The sequence below is a fragment of the Protomyctophum bolini genome (assembly GCF_963924005.1).
Source record: "Protomyctophum bolini genome assembly, chromosome: 18".
NCBI lineage: Eukaryota > Metazoa > Chordata > Actinopteri > Myctophiformes > Myctophidae > Protomyctophum > Protomyctophum bolini.
In genome coordinates, this window is record NC_137879.1 from 342,501 (window position 1) to 368,386 (window position 25,886).

At 37.1% G+C, this 25,886-nt stretch overlaps 1 protein-coding gene across 3 annotated transcripts in view; it reads right to left on the reverse strand.

The window, feature by feature from the left end:
- Positions 1–25,886, reverse strand: part of bms1 (BMS1 ribosome biogenesis factor) — a 68,661-nt gene that overhangs the window by 9,693 nt on the left and 33,082 nt on the right. For 2 of the 3 annotated variants that reach the window (XM_080788546.1, XM_080788547.1), the window contains exons 11-19: positions 13,494–13,836; positions 12,868–12,969; positions 11,679–11,839; positions 9,665–9,746; positions 5,528–5,595; positions 3,556–3,741; positions 2,425–2,491; positions 2,050–2,171; positions 605–785 (exon numbers count right to left, since the gene is read on the reverse strand). In XM_080788546.1, the coding sequence (XP_080644672.1) occupies positions 605–785; positions 2,050–2,171; positions 2,425–2,491; positions 3,556–3,741; positions 5,528–5,595; positions 9,665–9,746; positions 11,679–11,839; positions 12,868–12,969; positions 13,494–13,836 (1,312 nt within the window). Of the gene's footprint in view, positions 1–604; positions 786–2,049; positions 2,172–2,424; positions 2,492–3,555; positions 3,742–5,526; positions 5,596–9,664; positions 9,747–11,678; positions 11,840–12,867; positions 12,970–13,493; positions 13,837–25,886 lie in introns of all 3 variants that reach the window. The other variant, XM_080788548.1, reaches the window with a different exon arrangement.

The window sequence follows — 25,886 nt, forward strand, 5'->3', positions numbered from 1 at the left end:
GGGATCTGGTCACCCTAGCTGGGGGGTGTATTATAATTAAAGGTACATATTTTACCCCAGATAGACGCTCCACAGTGCATGTGCTGGGGGGTGTATTATAATTAAAGGTACATATGTTACCCCAGATAGACGCTCCACAGTGCATGTGCTGGAGGGTGTATTATAATTAAAGGTGTGCTGGGGGGTGTATTATAATTAAAGGTACATATGTTACCCCAGATAGACGCTCCACAGTGCATGTGCTGGGGGGTGTATTATAATTAAAGGTACATATGTTACCCCAGATAGACGCTCCACAGTGCATGTGCTGGGGGGTGTATTATAATTAAAGGTACATATGTTACCCCAGATAGACGCTCCACAGTGCATGTGCTGGGGGGTGTATTATAATTAAAGGTACATATGTTACCCCAGATAGACGCTCCACAGTGCATGTGCTGGGGGGTGTATTATAATTAAAGGTACATATGTTACCCCAGATAGACGCTCCACAGTGCATGTGCTGGGGGGTGTATTATAATTAAAGGTACATATGTTACCCCAGATAGACGCTCCACAGTGCATGTGCTGGGGGGTGTATTATAATTAAAGGTACATATGTTACCCCAGATAGACGCTCCACAGTGCATGTGCTGGGGGGTGTATTTGAGCAGGCGGTGTCTCCCATTATGGTCCTGGATGTGGAACAGGGGGAGGGTCTGGAAGCGTCTCCACCCTAAAGAAACCACCAGAGGGTCTCGGGTCTTCAGGATGCGACCGTGCCAACGGTGCTTCTTTAACCGCATCTGTGGGGAGAAAAACCTCTTTATTTCATACTTTCACATTACCTGTAGATAGCCCTGGTTCATTAGGGTACTAATATTACCTGTAGATACCCCTGGTTCATTAGGGTACTAATATTACCTGTAGATAGCCCTGGTTCATTAGGGTACTAATATTACCTGTAGATAGCCCTGGTTCATTAGGGTACTAATATTACCTGTAGATAGCCCTGGTTCATTAGGGTACTAATATTACCTGTAGATAGCCCTGGTTCATTAGGGTACTAATATTACCTGTAGATAGCCCCTGGTTCATTAGGGTACTAATATTACCTGTAGATAGCCCTGGTTCATTAGGGTACTAATATTACCTGTAGATAGCCCTGGTTCATTAGGGTACTAATATTACCTGTAGATAGCCCTGGTTCATTAGGGTACTAATATTACCTGTAGATAGCCCTGGTTCATTAGGGTACTAATATTACCTGTAGATAGCCCTGGTTCATTAGGGTACTAATATTACCTGTAGATAGCCCTGGTTCATTAGGGTACTAATATTACCTGTAGATAGCCCTGGTTCATTAGGGTACTAATATTACCTGTAGATAGCCCTGGTTCATTAGGGTACTAATATTACCTGTAGATAGCCCCTGGTTCATTAGGGTACTAATATTACCTGTAGATAGCCCCTGGTTCATTAGGGTACTAATATTACCTGTAGATAGCCCCTGGTTCATTAGGGTATTAATATTACCTGTAGATACCCCTGGTTCATTAGGGTACTAATATTACCTGTAGATAGCCCTGGTTCATTAGGGTACTAATATTACCTGTAGATACCCCTGGTTCATTAGGGTACTAATATTACCTGTAGATACCCCTGGTTCATTAGGGTACTAATATTACCTGTAGATACCCCTGGTTCATTAGGGTACTAATATTACCTGTAGATAGCCCTGGTTCATTAGGGTATTACCTGTAGATACCCCTGGTTCATTAGGGTACTAATATTACCTGTAGATAGCCCTGGTTCATTAGGGTACTAATATTACCTGTAGATAGCCCTGGTTCATTAGGGTATTAATATTACCTGTAGATAGCCCTGGTTCATTAGGGTACTAATATTACCTGTAGATAGCCCTGGTTCATTAGGGTACTAATATTACCTGTAGAAAGTGTAGATACCCCACGGTGCCCTCTGTAGCGAACAACCCTCCCAGGATAACGGGGTAATGAGTTAGGGGTAGTTATAGGGGTAGGTAACAGGGTAGTTAGGGGTATATATTACCTGTAGATACCCCACGGTGCCCTCTGTAGCGGACAACCCTCCCAGGATAACGGGGTAATGGGGGTCAAAGTTGGTGATGAACTCACAGGGCAGAGCAGGGATCTCTACACGCACGTACATACCTGGAAGTAATATAAATATTACATTATTACATTATTGCATTACATTTATAATACATGCCTGCCCTGGAAGTATCAACATATTACATTATTAAATATATTACATAATTAAATATATTACATAATTACATTATTAAATACATTACATAATTACATAATTAAATATATTACATAATTAAACATATTACATTATTAAATATATTACATAATTAAATATTACATAATTACATTATTGAAATAAATGAATAATACTTGCCTGGACGAAAGCCCTCATACTGAACTCTGATGTCATCATCCAGCGCCTCGAACTCTGCTCTGTTTAACTACAACACACATGACATGATGTCATCACCCAGCGCCTCCAACTGTTTAAAACTACAACATGTCATCACTCAGCGCCTCCAACTGTTTAAAACTACAACATGATGTCATCACCCAGCACCTCCAACTGTTTAAAACTACAACATGATGTCATCACCCAGCATCTCCAACTGTTTAAAACTACAACATTATGTCATCACCCAGCGCCTCCAACTGTTTAAAACTACAACATTATGTCATCACCCAGCGCCTCCAACTGTTTAAAACTACATGATGTCATCACCTAGCGCTTCCTACTGTTTAAAACTACAACATGAAATATAAAAAATAATAGATGCAGTTGGTCGGAGCGACCTCATTGGCCGCTGCAGTTTGTTGGAGCGACCTCATTGGCCAATGGAGGGAGAGGAAGTACGCCAGAGGAGTGGAAGGCACGTTACACCACACTGCCACTCACGTGACTACTGGCCAATCACAGCGCATCTTTTCCGGGACATATCAGACCCGAACATGCGCTCTGTGACGCACGCTCACGCTTCCGCGGGGGGCGGGGCTTCACAAGGAATCTGGAACGCTCCAGAGCCGTTTATATGTCTATGGTTGGTATGTCTGTTTAAACTGTTTAAAACTATAGGTTATTGCGAACGCAGTGAGCACTTACTATGAGACCTAGCAGATCATGTCTGTCTGTCTGTCTGTGTGTGTGTGTGTCTGTCCCGCTATCCAAATATGGAGTGTGTTGCATCAGAAATCACTCAGCTCCATATATGGGCACAAAAGGGGCCAGGTCCACTCAGCTCCATATATGGGCACAAAAGGGGCCAGGTCCACATATACAGTAACAGCGGGACAGACACACAGACAGACATGATCTGCAGGGTCTCAGCTGCGTTCGCTTCCCGCGTTTGCGCGTCTTACTGGTAGTAGGTTAGAAGGTTACCTCTGCCTGTCTGTGACTCCTTCAGGTCATCAAAGTAAGTGGCGTCATGGTTACTATATATTAATATAGTAACCATGGTTATATTAGTTACCTCAGGGTTATAGTAACCATGGTTATATTAGTTACCTCAGCCTGTTTGTGCATCTCCTCCTTCAGGTCATCAAAGTAAGTGGCGTCCGGGTCGTCGTACTCCGAGTTGAATCTCTCCTTCATCCTCCTCTTCTTCTCCAGGCGTTTATTCTTCATCACTTCATCATCGTCCAGTTTCACCTTCGGCTCCTCTTCCTCACCTTCACCCTCTTCCTCTTCCTCCTGAAACATGGTAAATGGAATTAACATAAAGTTAGATTATTCGATTATTCGACTAGCAAAACGGTAGTCGACACTGTAAAGCAAAAATCAAGTAATCGTTAATATTATTTTTTAAGCATGTCTGCTTTTCTACAGCAGACATGCAGCTCTGTTGTTTTGTTGGTAGTTCTCCAACTTCAGTACTAATCCATTCCTGGCTGATTGTTTTCATATCATATACAAGCCTACTGTACTCCCCCCCCCCCAGAATCAGAATAATTTATTTTATTTGTCATTTTCCTATGTACTTGCATACAAAAGAACATGAAATATCGTTTCCCCACAGTTATTGGCAGTGCAACATAAAACATAGAGCCTATTTAAAAACACAAGCTATAAACTAAAACCAAACATGGACAGACATTTAAAAAGAGACCCCAGTATGTATGATGACAAGTTAAAAGTTACCAACACCACGCACAACCTATAAATAAATAAAGTGGCATGGTGCTATCCTTAAAAACAAAACGTTACCAGCACTGTTAAAGTGCTGTTGTGCATCCAAAGTGTACGCGTGTAGGTGCGGTGGGCGGTGGCATTTAAGACAGATTTTCAAAAAGCATGCCTCATAATAATAATAATTCTAATTATTATGCCTCATAGGCTCCTACACTCAATGGGGACTACAGTGTGTAAATACTTCTACTATTGGTGAGTTTATTACTGTAGTTTGTTCAACAAGTTAGATTGGAGACGTACAGTAAAGTATAGCAGGAGTTCCTCCTCACTCTGCCCAATATTATCCACAGTTTGGTGACAGTCAAACTACAGTAGCTCTTGCCGTGATTTCATGTTTCTTCATGCTTATCCAACAAAAGTGCAGGCGTGTGGCATTATTAAAAACAAACGGCTATGCCACGCGATCATAGTTATAATAGTCGCGATGGAGTGAAGTAGTTGATCATCCGATTCATGGCCTGCTAGCTAGCGAACCAAGTATGTAATCAAAACCTCCACCTAGCTTCTAGCTCCTTCTAGAGACCGAAGGAGCTGTGGTTGTAACATGGTTCATTCCTCCTCCATTCTCCAGTCTGTGTGTTCTGGGAACAACGTAACATGCTATGCTGCGCCGTAGAAATGTCTTGCGCATCAAAAATATCAGATCTACAAGCTCACAACGCGTCCATCCGTGAGTCATTGTGGACTTGCAACTTTGACTTGAAACAGCTGATGTGAATTTCGGCCAATCAGAGCGGCATTCAGAGTAATCTAGTAAGATAGTAGCGACACTAGCGTTGACTCCCATTGTAACAATGGAATGAGGAAGTGCTCATTCTATCTCCATGTGCGGAACTATAGCCCATAGGCACCCGCTTTGTCTCAATGGAATAGTTCCAATGTGTGGAACTATAGCCCATAGCACCCTGCTTTGTCTCAATGGGATAGTTCCAATGTGTGGAACTATAGCCCATAGCACCCTGCTTTGTCTCAATGGGATAGTTCCAATGTGTGGAACTATAGCCCATAGCACCCCGCATGGATCATTGGATGACCTGCTCTACCTCTTGAGCCACAGTCGCCCACATGGACATAGAATAATAATAATTATTATTATTATAATTATTATATTATCAGCGGTGCTCCAGTGCACATGGTCGTCAAAACGTTTGCTGCGCGGCAGATCAAAGGCATGAGACGCGCGTTTGTGTTGAGAGACTGTACCGTACCCCCCCCCCTCCCTGCTAGCTGCAGTAGCTCCTGATGCTAATCTAGCGCGTGTGTGTGTGTGTGTGTGTGTGTGTGTTACCTTGTGTTGATCTGCTTCCTGATGAACCTCTCCTGTTTCCAAGTCCTCAAAGTCTCCATAGAGCTCTTCTGCACACACACACACACACACACACACACACACACACACACACACACACACACACACACACACACACACACACACACACACACACACACACACACACACACACACACACACACACACACTTGACATCTTTATTTGTATTCACATTTTACAAGAATTTCTTGAACACAAACAATAGTGGATGCACAAACTTGGAAAACTACAAGAAGTGCTTCAGATACAGATCACGGGTACAGGAAGCATCTCTTTATATATATATATATATAATATATATATAATATATATATGGTCGACTGCCAATTATTGCAGACACTGAACAGAATTCTGCCAATGCCTGATCAGCTCTCATTACAGAGGCTTCCAAATATGAACACAAGTAGTTTACATCTGTAGCACGCACACACACACACGCGCGCACGCGCATGCACACACACACACACACACACACACACACACACACACACACACACACACACACTAGTGCTGCCAACGAATATTCTATATCCGAATATAGATTCGAATCAAAAATAATAATTAATAACCGAATATATAAAATTAAGGTTCGAATTAAAAATAATAATAATAAATATTTATTTATTTATTATTATTATTAGTTTTCGGTGCCATGGGTAAGCGTTGTGACTTGTGAGCTTGTAGTTTAGTTATATTTGCCACGCGACACGCCGACAACGGCATACATTGAAGAATAAATCAGCTGCCACATTTCCTAAACACAGACTATACAGCGCAGCGCAGCGCAGTTCTGATTGGCTGCCTCGTCTCCACTCCAGCCATGTTGCCTCAGAATTCTTTAGGGTCACTAATTTGAGCATAACAGCGGAGCACAGGCGCTAGCCAGCTAAAAAGTTTCATAACGTCGGCACTCGGCAGCAGACCCACAGTCCACAGATAATAATAATGCAGCAGAATTAACACTGCCTCCGTGCCTCGTTTTGATAAGGCTGTGTGGTAGGATTGCTCATTTAAGAAAAATGTTTTACTGGAGAAGGGAGAATGTATGCGTTCCGTTCCATCTCAGTTTTCAGCAACACCAATGCGCGGAGAGAGAGAGTTGCGCCAGCAATGCGATCTTAAATGTTATGTCTCAGGTTGTATTGGTGTAAATATAATTATTAAAAAATCCGATTGGCTCGAATTGAAATCCGAAATCCGAATGGCTCGAATTGTTCGAATCCACGTGGGTTTTTAAAACGAATATCCGAATCCAATTTTTGGACAATTACGGCAGCCCTAACACACACACACACAAGGGCTGACCCAAAAAATCGATTAATCGACGTTCAATCGATACGCACGGGAATCGATTTTTAAATTTAGAATCGAATAGTCATTTTTAAAAAAGTGGACGCTTTTGGTCCGCGAGGCGGCCCCATTTGGTCCGCGAGCCACGCTTGCGCCTCGCAGCACCTCGCAACGCCTCCTCTTTCCCTGTGTGAACAACAAGGAAGTCAACTGACTGCAGCTGCAGTCCCAGGAGCCAGGAAAAATAAATCGAATGTGTGGTTGCATTTTAAAATACCCTATTTGAATAAAGGTTGTAGGCTACACGAGAGTGAAAATGACCGCTGGGAAAATCCCTAATTGAGAGAGTGTAGGCAAGCACGCCAGAGCTCAGTGGACATTAAATATAGGCTACCATGTTTGATAAGTCATATAAAAACATTACTTACACCCAAATGAAAATATAAACTTCACAGATTATAGATCACTTGGAATTATAACAATCTGTTGAGTATTGCCTGAATAATGCCACTATAAAATCCCAAATTTTATCGATGCGCCATTGCGCTGAGAACCTTTTGGAGCCTGGCGGTGTACATTATACTTGTGAGGACCTGCTTGGATTCACATGGTGAGTGCGCTCAGTGCGCGCACCGAAAATTCAAAGATCTGCAATCTCATGCGCTGCGTTGTGCATATTGGCTGAGTATAATGGCACGAATTAAACTAGGCCTATAGATTTATTTTGGCGATGCAGAGAATTGATTTTGCCGTTGCCAGCGATATCTTTTTTTTTCCTTGTCTGAAGACTGACCTGTTCCATCACTGTGAACTCCCATGCAGCAGAGCAGCTCCTACAGACCCAGACCAAATCTCTACTGAAAACACACCTTTTCTCTTTGGCATTTAATTGCACCTGATCGTATTATTGTAATTATGTAGCCTATACTATTTGCCTGTGTTTTTTCTTTTAATTATGCTTTTTTTTGTGCACCGATGGTGATGCTCCACTTGTTTCAGCCTGTGGGCCTACAGCACTTTGGTCAGCTTCTATTGTTTTAAATGTGCTATATAAATAAATAAAAATAAATTTTGATTTAGGCCTATATTGGAGCAGGTGCTAGCAAATAACTAATTACTGTAATGCCATGCAGTGAAGTTGCGCAAATGTCAACTCAATTAGCAAGCGGAGCTGCTCTCATGCACTCTGCACTGCAGTCTGCAGCACAATGACTGCAGATCTCTTCTTAAAGTTTACTTATTATGGTTTACTTTCAACCATAAACCATAATATGATTGACAAACCTTGGATTATAATTCTTCATCGACCAACAGCGCATGCAGCTATGAGGTAATTTAACTATGTGGGATTTCTCCATCGGCATCGCATGTCGATAAGAAATGGGATTTCACTAGTGGCATTATTCAGGCAATACTCAACAGATTGTTATAATTCCAAGTGATCTATAATCTGTGAAGTTTATATTTTTTTTCCCATACACACACTCAGTCACATTAACTTTATGATCAATCAAATCAACCGTGGTTGATTTTATTTCTGACAAGTGTCTTGAAGAGTTCATTCATGTTACCGTTCGTTTACAATTGACAGAGGAGTTTGGATTATATATATTTTTATTTGATGGAGAGGTAATGCCTGTTTCAGGCGCTGTTTAATTGTTAAATAAAAGACCAATCCAATATGCGCTCCTGTCTATCTTCTGCAGCTATATCGCTGTTTTATTTTAAGCCAAATTCATTGTGCGTCAGCGTCACTGCTCGTCTCGAGCAAACACCATGTAGTGAAAACTGTAAGCAGAATATTTTTCTGGGGGGGAAATTATGAATCGATTTTGAATGGTTCATAAGGGGAATCGTTGACAGCCCTACTGGCCAGCGTTCCCAAGGTGCTATAAATGGCTGGGCGTTGGCCACGCTCTGTCTCTCTCTCTCTCTTTCTGTTGGCGGCACCACTTTAGTTTTGTCTTTGGTTTGCACCATTCAACACCCCCACACTAACCTGACGCTGCCAGATCCAAAAAGCTTGCTACACATGTTTGTTTCACAGCTTATTGGGATCTGGGATCGCGGAAGCAAATTCGATGACGGGGCTGTTCCTTTTTTTCAAGATACATGGTAGATGATTGGATGGGACCGTCTGTCTATCACCGTGTGGGCGTGCAAACACAACCAATCATATTGACGTGTCTGTATAGCTTCACATCCGGTTTCGCACATATCCCGCCCTTAGCTCACGCTGATTGGTTCGGTACGGAGCGGTTCGGCGTTAGCTCAACTCCCTGCGAGATTCCAGATGGATGTGGTTTTGGGGAACATGGTTACCCAATACCGCCCCCAGCTGGCAAAGTCAGGTTACCCCCACACTACATTTAGCACACATACACTCACCTACGCTACTGATTTCACTGATTGACACACCCGAAAACATCATGTTGAAGCCCATTCTGGACGGGAACCCCTTTTGGTGTTAGCATTATGTTATGCTTTAGCCATTGGAAAATAGCAGATCTACAAGCTCGTAGCGCGCCACCGAGTGGCGCGCTACGAGCTTGTAGGTCTGCTATTTTTGAAAAAATCGAAGAACCACTGACATAGAAACATAGCTTTTTTCAGAAAACTGTCAGGATGTAGAAGAACATTTTTAGAATCTGATCTCAGGTCAGAACGGGTTACGTTACTTTTATTGTAAATAAATATCGTGTGTTGTGTGTCCTTTTGTCATGGCCTAAGAGGTCAATTCATTCCATATGTTGATCTGACCTCAGAGCAAACAGCGCCACCAGGAGGAATAATAATATACTAACTCACCGTCTTCTTTCAGCAGAGTCGCAGCATCTTGACCTTCTTCCCATTTCCCCGTTACGAAACAGTCCCTGATGGAGTCTAACACCTGGAATATAATAATAAATATAACTATAAAACATTAAACAGTCCCTGGTGGAGTCTAACACCTGGAATATAATAATAAATATAACTATAAAACATTAAACAGTCCCTGGTGGAGTCTAACACCTGGAATATAATAATAAATATAACTATAAAACATTAAACAGTCCCTGGTGGAGTCTAACACCTGGAATATAATAATAAATATAACTATAAAACATTAAACAGTCCCTGGTGGAGTCTAACACCTGGAATATAATAATAAATATAACTATAAAACATTAAACAGTCCCTGATGGAGTCTAACACCTGGAATATAATAATAAATATAACTATAAAACATGAAACAGTCCCTGGTGGAGTCTAACACCTGGAATATAATAATAAATATAACTATAAAACATGAAACAGTCCCTGGTGGAGTCTAACACCTGGAATATAATAATAAATATAACTATAAAACATTAAACAGTCCCTGGTGGAGTCTAACACCTGGAATATAATAATAAATATAACTATAAAACATTAAACAGTCCCTGATGGAGTCTAACACCTGGAATATAATAATAAATATAACTATAAAACATGAAACAGTCCCTGGTGGAGTCTAACACCTGGAATATAATAATAAATATAACTATAAAACATTAAACAGTCCCTGGTGGAGTCTAACACCTGGAATATAATAATAAATATAACTATAAAACATTAAACAGTCCCTGGTGGAGTCTAACACCTGGAATATAATAATAAATATAACTATAAAACATTAAACAGTCCCTGGTGGAGTCTAACACCTGGAATATACAAATATACGTTGAGTTCTGAAAGGTAACAGTTTTGGACACATTTCCAGACCTATAATAACAATCATTCAGCTCAACAATGAGACTCTAAAGGCTCATTCATTGTCTGGATTTACGGTGGTGGGGTGACCACCGAACTACAACATGACGTCACTGAGGTGACCACCGAACTACAACATGACGTCACTGAGGTGACCACCGAACTACAACATGACGTCACTGAGCCGCGGTGAAGAGCAAACCACCGCCACTGCCCCAGCCCTTCTCTCTGTTTTTACTCACCACCGCTCAACGTTATTTCAGCTCTGGTGGTCAGCTCACCACCGGAGCGGTGGTCAGCTCACCACCGGAGCGGTGGTCACCTCACCACCGGAGCGGTGGTCACCTCACCACCGGAGCGGTGGTCAGCTCACCACCGGAGCGGTGGTCACCTCACCACCGGAGCGGTTGTCAGCTCACCACCGGAGCGGTGGTCACCTCACCACCGGAGCGGTGGTCACCTCACCACCGGAGCGGTGGTCACCTCATCACCGGAGCGGTGGTCACCTCATCACCGGAGCGGTGGTCAGCTCATCACCGGAGCGGTGGTCACCTCACCACCGGAGCGGTGGTCACCTCACCACCGGAGCGGTGGTCACCTCACCACCGGAGCGGTGGTCAGCTCATCACCGGAGCGGTGGTCACCTCACCACCGGAGCGGTGGTCTCCTCACCACCGGAGCGGTGGTCACCTCACCACCGGAGCGGTGGTCGCCTCATCACCGGAGCGGTGGTCGCCTCACCACCGGAGCGGTGGTCACCTCACCACCGGAGCGGTGGTCACCTCACCACCGGAGCGGTGGTCACCTCACCACCGGAGCGGTGGTCACCTCACCACCGGAGCGGTGGTCACCTCACCACCAAAAATCCAGACTATGAATAGGCCTTTACTCCTAATATGTACAATAGTGCCCAAATACAGGCAGTGTAGCAACAATAAAGCATAGAATAAACAATGCTAGAATTATATTCCAAATTTCGTGCCATTTTCTAGGATCACCTTAGGATAGATCACGCTGCACGCTGAGTTTGTAGATCTGTTATTAGGTTACATGTGTCCTGCAATCAGGGTATCGTTAGGGTTAAATGTACCTCTTCTAGATCCCAGTCGTTGGAGGCGTCTGATTGGCAGCGAGACGTGTCGGGGGCGTCGACTCTCTGCTTCTGGGTCCTATCAGGACGACTCACCCTGAACAGCCCCCCCAACTCTTCATCCTCACCACCGTCACCCTCCTCATCCTCACAGGCTGCCACTGAAGAGACGCAACGTGATTAGTTTCATTAATTTAAATACAACGTGATTAGTTTAATTACTTTAATTACAACGTGATTAGTTTAATTACTTTAATTACAACGTGATTAGTTTAATTACTTTAATTACGTGATTAGTTTAATTACTTTAATTACTTTAATTACAACGTGATTCGTTTAATTACTTGCGCAAGCAGAGCGCGCAAGTAAGTGTCGCCCAGCTCGTATGCACCGTCGCAGCCAACCCGCCACTTTTGATGCGTATGCACCGTCCCAGCAAACTGTGCCTGATTTGCTGGGACCAGAGTACATGGTGTGTATATGTATAACTAGCTCTCAATGATGACGTAAGAAATATGTGGATTAAAGGACCCAATGCCAGAGTGTAATTGGTTTTCGATGGTGACGTAATGACGATATGTTTTAGTGTCGGGAGGATTAAAGGTAATGCTCCTGTGTATACATGTATGTAATCTGGCACCACTGCCGTATCAGGCACAATTTGCTGGGACAGTTTATAACGGTCGAAAGCACTTGCGCGCTCTGCTTGCGCACTAGTTGGCCATGTATGGCCTACTAGTGTGCAACAAGCAAGTATGCACTCGACAGAGTGCAGTTCTAGTTAACAATGTGATTAGTTTAATTAACAATGTGATTAGTTTAATTAACAATGTGATTAGCTTAACACCTTAAGGGCCCGGGGGTTATTTAATCCATTAATAAAATAGAAGCGTTTATATTCCACTGTCACGTCTAAAGTCTCTAGAAGCATTTATATTCCACTGTCACGTCTAAAGTCTCTAGAAGCGTTTATATTCCACTGTCACGTCTAAAGTCTCTAGAAGCGTTTATATTCCACTGTCGCGTCTAAAGTCTCTAGAAGCATTTATATTCCAAACGAGATCCTTCCTGAAGTCAGAAATGAAGACAGAACATTGCGCTTTGGTGTTAGGGGTATGAATCAGGGTGTAATACCTGTTCCGTACACCAGGGTTAGGTTAGGGCTCCCCCTGGTGGACTATATAAATACCTGTTCCGTACACCAGGGTTCGCAGGTTGGGCGTGGCTTGTTGTTGTCGGAGAAAAGCTTCTGTTGCTTTCTGCTGGAGACCCTCTTTCCACTGTACACCCCCTAGAGGAGAAACAACACATTACAACACGCCCCCTAGAGGATATACAACACATTACAATACGCCCCCTAGTGGAGAACCAACTCATTGAAATACGCCCCCTAGAGGATATACAACACATTACAACACATTACAATACGCCCCCTAGAGGATATACAACACATTACAACACAGTTGTGTTTATTGCGTATAGCTTTTTTCTTTTGGGGCGTGACCCGGTCTATATTTATTTATTATTAGGGACAACCTCTTCAGCCAATCAGGGACTCTGGTTAGGGGACTACAGAGTTGACAGACAGCCTCTTCAGCCAATCAGGGACTCTGGTTAGGAGACTACAGAGTTGACAGACAGCCTCTTCAGCCAATCAGAGACTCTGGTTAGGGGACTACAGAGTTGACAGACAGCCTCTTCAGCCAATCAGGGACTACAGAGTTGACAGACAGCCTCTTCAGCCAATCAGGGACTCTGGATAGGGGGCTACAGAGTTGACAGACAGCCTCTTCAGCCAATCAGAGCTATATTTACCTTCAGCGTCTTCCTCCTCAATCTCAGCGTCCTGTGATGTCATCAGTGATGTCATCTCTTCATCTTCTGACTCCTCCTCCTCGTCAATGCCCTCGTCTTCATCATCTTCATCACTGATGACATCATCATCATCTTTATCACTGATGACATCATCATCATCTTCATCGCTCCGCTCCAGCTCGTCTTCACTGTCAGCGAAGGCGGGAAGCTCCACCTTTGGCCCCGCCCCCAGCGGCTCCACCCCCATTGGCTCCGCCTCCTCCACTTTCTGTTTCTTTGTGGGCGTGGCCTCTTCGTCACCTTCCTCTTCGTCACCTTCCTCTTCCTCCTCCTCCTCCTCCTCCTCCTCCTCCTCCTCATCCTAGGGGAACCACGACACTCAAAGGGTTAATACAACAATTTACAATGTAGGCATTTATCAGACGCTCTTAATCCAGAGCGACTTATTAAGCAAGAACAAAAAGCATGGGAATACATCACATAAAAACATTTATCATGAAACATGCGTAAGCTAAGAAAGTAACAGTGGAATATCTATATAATGAAACTATACATATAAGCTATACATCTATACTACTATGCTATACATATGTACTACGACGTGCTATGACTACATACAATGCTGTCTACATAACATGCTATAAGTCTGTATCAAATGCTATCTAAGTCTACAGAAATGCTATCTAAGGGGGTGGGGTAAGTGCTATGGGCCATGATGGAGTCTGAAAAGGTGGGTTTTCAGACTACGGCGGAAGATTGGGAGTGATGCTGCAGTTCTGACTGCAGTGGGAAGTGCATTCCACAGTTTTGGAGCCAGAAGGGAGAAGAGTTTGGGACGTGTTAGGTGTTAGCATTATGTCATGCTTTAGCTATTTAAAAATAGCAGATCTACAAGCTCATAGCGCGCCACCGAGTGGCTCGCTACGAGCTTGTAGGTCTGCTATTTTTGAAAAATCAAATAACCGGCGCTGACATAGAGACATAGCTTTTTCAGAAAACTCTCAGGATGTAGAAGAACATGTTTAGAATCTGATCTCAGGTCAGAACGGGTTAAACACTGAGGGAGAATCTGTGAAATGTGTCTAATCAGGGTTAGGCCTGATGTGATCCTGGGCGCTACACTTCCTCCGCCAACCTGGGGGGGGGCAGCGGACTAACCTCATGCCTCCTTCCATGCATGAGGAGTCCAAGCTGCTTCTTTTCACCTGACAGGGGCCACTTATTGATTTCTTTAGTTTTTAATTATACTTTGTCTTTTTATTTTTGTTCATTCCACAGAAGCAATGAATGCCATTTGTTTTTATTTAGTTATCTACGGTATTTAGCCTCAAATGAAGGCACAGCACAGGCCTGCACTGTTTTCCTTTATTTATGGGAGAGAAGAAGAAGAGAAGAGAAGTAATGCCTCTGTTAATATTTAGTTACGTTAAGAGAAGAGAAGTAATGCCTCTGTTAATATTTAGTTATGTTAAGAGAAGAGAAGTAATGCCTCTGTTAATATTTAGTTACGTTAAGAGAAGAGAAGTAATGCCTCTGTTAATATTTATTTATGTTAAGAGAAGAGAAGTAATGCCTCTGTTAATATTTAGTTACGTTAAGAGAAGAGAAGTAATGCCTCTGTTAATATTTAGTTATGTTAAGAGAAGAGAAGTAATGCCTCTGTTAATATTTATTTATGTTAGGAGAAGAGAAGTAATGCCTCTGTTAATATTTAGTTACGTTAAGAGAAGAGAAGTAATGCCTCTGTTAATATTTATTTATGTTAAGAGAAGAGAAGTAATGCCTCTGTTAATATTTAGTTATGTTAAGAGAAGAGAAGTAATGCCTCTGTTAATATTTAGTTATGTTAAGAGAAGAGAAGTAATGCCTCTGTTAATATTTATTTATGTTAAGAGAAGAGAAGTAATGCCTCTGTTAATATTTAGTTATGTTAAGAGAAGAGAAGTAATGCCTCTGTTAATATTTAGTTACGTTAAGAGAAGAGAAGTAATGCCTCTGTTAATATTTAGTTATGTTAAGAGAAGAGAAGTAATGCCTCTGTTAATATTTATTTATGTTAGGAGAAGAGAAGTAATGCCTCTGTTAATATTTAGTTACGTTAAGAGAAGAGAAGTAATGCCTCTGTTAATATTTAGTTATGTTAAGAGAAGAGAAGTAATGCATCTGTTAATATTTATTTATGTTAAGAGAAGAGAAGTAATGCCTCTGTTAATATTTATTTATGTTAAGAGAAGAGAAGTAATGCCTCTGTTAATATTTAGTTACGTTAAGAGAAGAGAAGTAATGCCTCTGTTAATATTTAGTTATGTTAAGAGAAGAGAAGTAATGCCTCTGTTAATATTTATTTATGTTAGGAGAAGAGAAGTAATGCCTCTGTTAATATTTAGTTACGTTAAGAGAAGAGAAGTAATGCCTCTGTTAATATTTAGTTATGTTAAGAGAAGAGAAGTAATGCATCTGTTAATATTTAGTTATGTTAAGAGAAGAGAAGTAATGCCTCTGTTAATATTTAGTTATGTTAAGAGAAGAGAAGTAATGCCTCTGTTAATATTTATTTATGTTAGGAGAAGAGAAGTAATGCCTCTGTTAATATTTAGTTACGTTAAGAGAAGAGAAGTAATGCCTCTGTTAATATTTATTTAGGTTAAGAGAAGAGAAGTAATGCCTCTGTTAATATTTAGTTATGTTAAGAGAAGAGAAGTAATGCCTCTGTTAATATTTATTTATGTTAGGAGAAGAGAAGTAATGCCTCTGTTAATATTTAGTTACGTTAAGAGAAGAGAAGTAATGCCTCTGTTAATATTTAGTTATGTTAAGAGAAGAGAAGTAATGCATCTGTTATTATTTAGTTATGTTAAGAGAAGAGAAGTAATGCCTCTGTTAATATTTAGTTATGTTAAGAGAAGAGAAGTAATGCCTCTGTTAATATTTATTTATGTTAGGAGAAGAGAAGTAATGCCTCTGTTAATATTTAGTTACGTTAAGAGAAGAGAAGTAATGCCTCTGTTAATATTTAGTTATGTTAAGAGAAGAGAAGTAATGCCTCTGTTAATATTTAGTTACGTTAAGAGAAGAGAAGTAATGCCTCTGTTAATATTTAGTTATGTTAAGAGAAGAGAAGTAATGCCTCTGTTAATATTTATTTATGTTAGGAGAAGAGAAGTAATGCCTCTGTTAATATTTAGTTACGTTAAGAGAAGAGAAGTAATGCCTCTGTTGATATTTATTTACGTTAAGAGAAGAGAAGTAATGCCTCTGTTAATATTTATTTAGGTTAAGAGAAGAGAAGTAATGCCTCTGTTAATATTTAGTTATGTTAAGAGAAGAGAAGTAATGCCTCTGTTAATATTTATTTATGTTAAGAGAAGAGAAGTAATGCCTCTGTTAATATTTAGTTACGTTAAGAGAAGAGAAGTAATGCCTCTGTTAATATTTAGTTACGTTAAGAGAAGAGACGTAATGCCTCTGTTAATATTTATTTATGTTAAGAGAAGAGAAGTAATGCCTCTGTTAATATTTATTTAGGTTAAGAGAAGAGAAGTAATGCCTCTGTTAATATTTAATTACGTTAAGAGAAGAGAAGTAATGCCTCTGTTAATATTTAGTTACGTTAAGAGAAGAGAAGTAATGCCTCTGTTAATATTTAGTTACGTTAAGAGAAGAGAAGTAATGCCTCTGTTAATATTTAGTTACGTTAAGAGAAGAGAAGTAATGCCTCTGTTAATATTTAGTTATGTTAAGAGAAGAGAAGTAATGCCTCTGTTAATATTTAGTTGTTAAGAGAAGAGAAGTAATGCCTCTGTTAATATTTAGTTGTTAAGAGAAGAGAAGTAATGCCTCTGTTAATATTTAGTTATGTTAAGAGAAGAGAAGTAATGCCTCTGTTAATATTTATTTATGTTAAGAGAAGAGAAGTAATGCCTCTGTTAATATTTATTTATGTTAAGAGAAGAGAAGTAATGCCTCTGTTAATATTTAGTATTGTTAAGAGAAGAGAAGTAATGCCTCTGTTAATATTTAGTTGTTAAGAGAAGAGAAGTAATGCCTCTGTTAATATTTAGTTACGTTAAGAGAAGAGAAGTAATGCCTCTGTTAATATTTATTTATGTTAAGAGAAGAGAAGTAATGCCTCTGTTAATATTTAGTTGTTAAGAGAAGAGAAGTAATGCCTCTGTTAATATTTAGTTGTTAAGAGAAGAGAAGTAATGCCTCTGTTAATATTTAGTTACGTTAAGAGAAGAGAAGTAATGCCTCTGTTAATATTTATTTATGTTAAGAGAAGAGAAGTAATGCCTCTGTTAATATTTATTTATGTTAAGAGAAGAGAAGTAATGCCTCTGTTAATATTTAGTATTGTTAAGAGAAGATAAGTAATGCCTCTGTTAATATTTAGTTGTTAAGAGAAGAGAAGTAATGCCTCTGTTAATATTTAGTTGTTAAGAGAAGAGAAGTAATGCCTCTGTTAATATTTAGTTGTTAAGAGAAGAGAAGTAATGCCTCTGTTAATATTTAGTTGTTAAGAGAAGAGAAGTAATGCCTCTGTTAATATTTAGTTGTTAAGAGAAGAGAAGTAATGCCTCTGTTAATATTTAGTTGTTAAGAGAAGAGAAGTAATGCCTCTGTTAATATTTAGTTATGTTAAGAGAAGAGAAGTAATGCCTCTGTTAATATTTAGTTGTTAAGAGAAGAGAAGTAATGCCTCTGTTAATATTTATTTATGTTAAGAGAAGAGAAGTAATGCCTCTGTTAATATTTATTTATGTTAAGAGAAGAGAAGTAATGCCTCTGTTAATATTTAGTTGTTAAGAGAAGAGAAGTAATGCCTCTGTTAATATTTAGTATTGTTAAGAGAAGAGAAGTAATGCCTCTGTTAATATTTAGTTGTTAAGAGAAGAGAAGTAATGCCTCTGTTAATATTTAGTTACGTTAAGAGAAGAGAAGTAATGCCTCTGTTAATATTTAGTTATGTTAAGAGAAGAGAAGTAATGCCTCTGTTAATATTTAGTTACGTTAAGAGAAGAGAAGTAATGCCTCTGTTAATATTTAGTTATGTTAGGAGAAGAGAAGTAATGCCTCTGTTAATATTTAGTTATGTTAAGAGAAGAGAAGTAATGCCTCTGTTAATATTTAGTTATGTTAAGAGAAGAGAAGTAATGCCTCTGTTAATATTTAGTTGTTAAGAGAAGAGAAGTAATGCCTGTTAATATTTAGTTATGTTAAGAGAAGAGAAGTAATGCCTCTGTTAATATTTAGTTATGTTAGGAGAAGAGAAGTAATGCCTCTGTTAATATTTATTTAGGTTAAGAGAAGAGAAGTAATGCCTCTGTTAATATTTAGTTGTTAAAAGAGAAGTAATGCCTCCGTTAATATTTATTTATGTTAAGAGAAGAGAAGAAATGCCTCTGTTAATATTTAGTTATGTTAGGAGAAGAGAAGTAATGCCTCTGTTAATATTTAGTTATGTTAAGAGAAGAGAAGTAATGCCTCTGTTAATATTTAGTTACGTTAAGAGAAGAGAAGTAATGCGTCTGTTAATATTTAGTTATGTTAAGAGAAGAGAAGTAATGCCTCTGTTAATATTTAGTTGTTAAGAGAAGAGAAGTAATGCCTCTGTTAATATTTAGTTATGTTAAGAGAAGAGAAGTAATGCCTCTGTTAATATTTAGTTACGTTAAGAGAAGAGAAGTAATGCCTCTGTTAATATTTATTTATGTTAAGAGAAGAGAAGTAATGCCTCTGTTAATATTTAGTTGTTAAGAGAAGAGAAGTAATGCCTCTGTTAATATTTAGTTATGTTAAGAGAAGAGAAGTAATGCCTCTGTTAATATTTAGTTACGTTAAGAGAAGAGAAGTAATGCCTCTGTTAATATTTATTTATGTTAAGAGAAGAGAAGTAATGCCTCTGTTAATATTTAGTTATGTTAAGAGAAGAGAAGTAATGCCTCTGTTAATATTTATTTATGTTAAGAGAAGAGAAGTAATGCCTCTGTTAATATTTAGTTATGTTAAGAGAAGAGAAGTAATGCCTCTGTTAATATTTATTTAGGTTAAGAGAAGAGAAGTAATGCCTCTGTTAATATTTATTTAGGTTAAGAGAAGAGAAGTAATGCCTCTGTTAATATTTATTTATGTTAAGAGAAGAGAAGTAATGCCTCTGTTAATATTTAGTTACGTTAAGAGAAGAGAAGTAATGCCTCTGTTAATATTTAGTTATGTTAAGAGAAGAGAAGTAATGCCTCTGTTAATATTTAGTTACGTTAAGAGAAGAGAAGTAATGCCTCTGTTAATATTTAGTTATGTTAAGAGAAGAGAAGTAATGCCTCTGTTAATATTTAGTTATGTTAGGAGAAGAGAAGTAATGCCTCTGTTAATATTTAGTTACGTTAAGAGAAGAGAAGTAATGCCTCTGTTAATATTTAGTTATGTTAAGAGAAGAGAAGTAATGCCTCTGTTAATATTTATTTATGTTAAGAGAAGAGAAGAAATGCCTCTGTTAATATTTAGTTATGTTAAGAGAAGAGAAGTAATGCCTCTGTTAATATTTATTTAGGTTAAGAGAAGAGAAGTAATGCCTCTGTTAATATTTATTTAGGTTAAGAGAAGAGAAGTAATGCCTCTGTTAATATTTATTTATGTTAAGAGAAGAGAAGTAATGCCTCTGTTAATATTTAGTTACGTTAAGAGAAGAGAAGTAATGCCTCTGTTAATATTTATTTATGTTAAGAGAAGAGAAGTAATGCCTCTGTTAATATTTATTTATGTTAAGAGAAGAGAAGTAATGCCTCTGTTAATATTTATTTATGTTAAGAGAAGAGAAGTAATGCCTCTGTTAATATTTATTTATGTTAAGAGAAGAGAAGTAATGCCTCTGTTAATATTTAGTTACGTTAAGAGAAGAGAAGTAATGCCTCTGTTAATATTTATTTAGGTTAAGAGAAGAGAAGTAATGCCTCTGTTAATATTTAGTTACGTTAAGAGAAGAGAAGTAATGCCTCTGTTAATATTTAGTTACGTTAAGAGAAGAGAAGTAATGCATCTGTTAATATTTAGTTATGTTAAGAGAAGATAAGTAATGCCTCTGTTAATATTTAGTTATGTTAAGAGAAGAGAAGTAATGCCTCTGTTAATATTTAGTTATGTTAAGAGAAGAGAAGTAATGCCTCTGTTAATATTTAGTTATGTTAAGAGAAGAGAAGTAATGCCTCTGTTAATATTTAGTTACGTTAAGAGAAGAGAAGTAATGCCTCTGTTAATATTTAGTTACGTTAAGAGAAGAGAAGTAATGCCTCTGTTAATATTTAGTTACGTTAAGAGAAGAGAAGTAATGCCTCTGTTAATATTTAGTTATGATAAGATAAGTAATGCCTCTGTTAATATTTAGTTATGTTAAGAGAAGAGAAGTAATGCCTCTGTTAATATTTAGTTATGTTAAGAGAAGAGAAGTAATGCCTCTGTTAATATTTAGTTATGTTAAGAGAAGAGAAGTAATGCCTCTGTTAATATTTAGTTATGTTAGGAGAAGAGAAGTAATGCCTCTGTTAATATTTAGTTACGTTAAGAGAAGAGAAGTAATGCCTCTGTTAATATTTAGTTATGTTAAGAGAAGAGAAGTAATGCCTCTGTTAATATTTATTTATGTTAAGAGAAGAGAAGTAATGCCTCTGTTAATATTTAGTTACGTTAAGAGAAGAGAAGTAATGCCTCTGTTAATATTTATTTATGTTAAGAGAAGAGAAGTAATGCCTCTGTTAATATTTAGTTATGTTAAGAGAAGAGAAGTAATGCCTCTGTTAATATTTATTTAGGTTAAGAGAAGAGAAGTAATGCCTCTGTTAATATTTAGTTACGTTAAGAGAAGAGAAGTAATGCCTCTGTTAATATTTATTTATGTTAAGAGAAGAGAAGTAATGCCTCTGTTAATATTTATTTATGTTAAGAGAAGAGAAGTAATGCCTCTGTTAATATTTATTTATGTTAAGAGAAGAGAAGTAATGCCTCTGTTAATATTTATTTATGTTAAGAGAAGAGAAGTAATGCCTCTGTTAATATTTAGTTACGTTAAGAGAAGAGAAGTAATGCCTCTGTTAATATTTATTTAGGTTAAGAGAAGAGAAGTAATGCCTCTGTTAATATTTAGTTACGTTAAGAGAAGAGAAGTAATGCCTCTGTTAATATTTAGTTACGTTAAGAGAAGAGAAGTAATGCCTCTGTTAATATTTAGTTACGTTAAGAGAAGAGAAGTAATGCCTCTGTTAATATTTAGTTACGTTAAGAGAAGAGAAGTAATGCCTCTGTTAATATTTATTTAGGTTAAGAGAAGAGAAGTAATGCCTCTGTTAATATTTATTTATGTTAAGAGAAGAGAAGTAATGCCTCTGTTAATATTTAGTTACGTTAAGAGAAGAGAAGTAATGCCTCTGTTAATATTTATTTATGTTAAGAGAAGAGAAGTAATGCCTCTGTTAATATTTATTTATGTTAAGAGAAGAGAAGTAATGCCTCTGTTAATATTTAGTTATGTTAAGAGAAGAGAAGTAATGCCTCTGTTAATATTTAGTTGTTAAGAGAAGAGAAGTAATGCCTCTGTTAATATTTAGTTGTTAAGAGAAGAGAAGTAATGCCTCTGTTAATATTTATTTATGTTAAGAGAAGAGAAGTAATGCCTCTGTTAATATTTATTTATGTTAAGAGAAGAGAAGTAATGCCTCTGTTAATATTTAGTATTGTTAAGAGAAGAGAAGTAATGCCTCTGTTAATATTTAGTTGTTAAGAGAAGAGAAGTAATGCCTCTGTTAATATTTAGTTACGTTAAGAGAAGAGAAGTAATGCCTCTGTTAATATTTATTTATGTTAAGAGAAGAGAAGTAATGCCTCTGTTAATATTTAGTTGTTAAGAGAAGAGAAGTAATGCCTCTGTTAATATTTAGTTGTTAAGAGAAGAGAAGTAATGCCTCTGTTAATATTTAGTTACGTTAAGAGAAGAGAAGTAATGCCTCTGTTAATATTTATTTATGTTAAGAGAAGAGAAGTAATGCCTCTGTTAATATTTATTTATGTTAAGAGAAGAGAAGTAATGCCTCTGTTAATATTTAGTATTGTTAAGAGAAGATAAGTAATGCCTCTGTTAATATTTAGTTGTTAAGAGAAGAGAAGTAATGCCTCTGTTAATATTTAGTTGTTAAGAGAAGAGAAGTAATGCCTCTGTTAATATTTAGTTGTTAAGAGAAGAGAAGTAATGCCTCTGTTAATATTTAGTTGTTAAGAGAAGAGAAGTAATGCCTCTGTTAATATTTAGTTGTTAAGAGAAGAGAAGTAATGCCTCTGTTAATATTTAGTTGTTAAGAGAAGAGAAGTAATGCCTCTGTTAATATTTAGTTATGTTAAGAGAAGAGAAGTAATGCCTCTGTTAATATTTAGTTGTTAAGAGAAGAGAAGTAATGCCTCTGTTAATATTTATTTATGTTAAGAGAAGAGAAGTAATGCCTCTGTTAATATTTATTTATGTTAAGAGAAGAGAAGTAATGCCTCTGTTAATATTTAGTTGTTAAGAGAAGAGAAGTAATGCCTCTGTTAATATTTAGTATTGTTAAGAGAAGAGAAGTAATGCCTCTGTTAATATTTAGTTGTTAAGAGAAGAGAAGTAATGCCTCTGTTAATATTTAGTTACGTTAAGAGAAGAGAAGTAATGCCTCTGTTAATATTTAGTTATGTTAAGAGAAGAGAAGTAATGCCTCTGTTAATATTTAGTTACGTTAGGAGAAGAGAAGTAATGCCTCTGTTAATATTTATTTAGGTTAAGAGAAGAGAAGTAATGCCTCTGTTAATATTTAGTTGTTAAAAGAGAAGTAATGCCTCCGTTAATATTTATTTATGTTAAGAGAAGAGAAGAAATGCCTCTGTTAATATTTAGTTATGTTAGGAGAAGAGAAGTAATGCCTCTGTTAATATTTAGTTATGTTAAGAGAAGAGAAGTAATGCCTCTGTTAATATTTAGTTACGTTAAGAGAAGAGAAGTAATGCGTCTGTTAATATTTAGTTATGTTAAGAGAAGAGAAGTAATGCCTCTGTTAATATTTAGTTGTTAAGAGAAGAGAAGTAATGCCTCTGTTAATATTTAGTTATGTTAAGAGAAGAGAAGTAATGCCTCTGTTAATATTTAGTTACGTTAAGAGAAGAGAAGTAATGCCTCTGTTAATATTTATTTATGTTAAGAGAAGAGAAGTAATGCCTCTGTTAATATTTAGTTGTTAAGAGAAGAGAAGTAATGCCTCTGTTAATATTTAGTTATGTTAAGAGAAGAGAAGTAATGCCTCTGTTAATATTTAGTTACGTTAAGAGAAGAGAAGTAATGCCTCTGTTAATATTTATTTATGTTAAGAGAAGAGAAGTAATGCCTCTGTTAATATTTAGTTATGTTAAGAGAAGAGAAGTAATGCCTCTGTTAATATTTATTTATGTTAAGAGAAGAGAAGTAATGCCTCTGTTAATATTTAGTTATGTTAAGAGAAGAGAAGTAATGCCTCTGTTAATATTTATTTATGTTAAGAGAAGAGAAGTAATGCCTCTGTTAATATTTATTTAGGTTAAGAGAAGAGAAGTAATGCCTCTGTTAATATTTATTTATGTTAAGAGAAGAGAAGTAATGCCTCTGTTAATATTTAGTTACGTTAAGAGAAGAGAAGTAATGCCTCTGTTAATATTTAGTTATGTTAAGAGAAGAGAAGTAATGCCTCTGTTAATATTTAGTTACGTTAAGAGAAGAGAAGTAATGCCTCTGTTAATATTTAGTTATGTTAAGAGAAGAGAAGTAATGCCTCTGTTAATATTTAGTTATGTTAGGAGAAGAGAAGTAATGCCTCTGTTAATATTTAGTTACGTTAAGAGAAGAGAAGTAATGCCTCTGTTAATATTTAGTTATGTTAAGAGAAGAGAAGTAATGCCTCTGTTAATATTTATTTATGTTAAGAGAAGAGAAGTAATGCCTCTGTTAATATTTAGTTATGTTAAGAGAAGAGAAGTAATGCCTCTGTTAATATTTATTTAGGTTAAGAGAAGAGAAGTAATGCCTCTGTTAATATTTATTTAGGTTAAGAGAAGAGAAGTAATGCCTCTGTTAATATTTATTTATGTTAAGAGAAGAGAAGTAATGCCTCTGTTAATATTTAGTTACGTTAAGAGAAGAGAAGTAATGCCTCTGTTAATATTTATTTATGTTAAGAGAAGAGAAGTAATGCCTCTGTTAATATTTATTTATGTTAAGAGAAGAGAAGTAATGCCTCTGTTAATATTTATTTATGTTAAGAGAAGAGAAGTAATGCCTCTGTTAATATTTATTTATGTTAAGAGAAGAGAAGTAATGCCTCTGTTAATATTTAGTTACGTTAAGAGAAGAGAAGTAATGCCTCTGTTAATATTTATTTAGGTTAAGAGAAGAGAAGTAATGCCTCTGTTAATATTTAGTTACGTTAAGAGAAGAGAAGTAATGCCTCTGTTAATATTTAGTTACGTTAAGAGAAGAGAAGTAATGCATCTGTTAATATTTAGTTATGTTAAGAGAAGATAAGTAATGCCTCTGTTAATATTTAGTTATGTTAAGAGAAGAGAAGTAATGCCTCTGTTAATATTTAGTTATGTTAAGAGAAGAGAAGTAATGCCTCTGTTAATATTTAGTTATGTTAAGAGAAGAGAAGTAATGCCTCTGTTAATATTTAGTTACGTTAAGAGAAGAGAAGTAATGCCTCTGTTAATATTTAGTTACGTTAAGAGAAGAGAAGTAATGCCTCTGTTAATATTTAGTTACGTTAAGAGAAGAGAAGTAATGCCTCTGTTAATATTTAGTTATGTTAAGAGAAGATAAGTAATGCCTCTGTTAATATTTAGTTATGTTAAGAGAAGAGAAGTAATGCCTCTGTTAATATTTAGTTATGTTAAGAGAAGAGAAGTAATGCCTCTGTTAATATTTAGTTATGTTAAGAGAAGAGAAGTAATGCCTCTGTTAATATTTAGTTATGTTAGGAGAAGAGAAGTAATGCCTCTGTTAATATTTAGTTACGTTAAGAGAAGAGAAGTAATGCCTCTGTTAATATTTAGTTATGTTAAGAGAAGAGAAGTAATGCCTCTGTTAATATTTATTTATGTTAAGAGAAGAGAAGTAATGCCTCTGTTAATATTTAGTTACGTTAAGAGAAGAGAAGTAATGCCTCTGTTAATATTTATTTATGTTAAGAGAAGAGAAGTAATGCCTCTGTTAATATTTAGTTATGTTAAGAGAAGAGAAGTAATGCCTCTGTTAATATTTATTTAGGTTAAGAGAAGAGAAGTAATGCCTCTGTTAATATTTAGTTACGTTAAGAGAAGAGAAGTAATGCCTCTGTTAATATTTATTTATGTTAA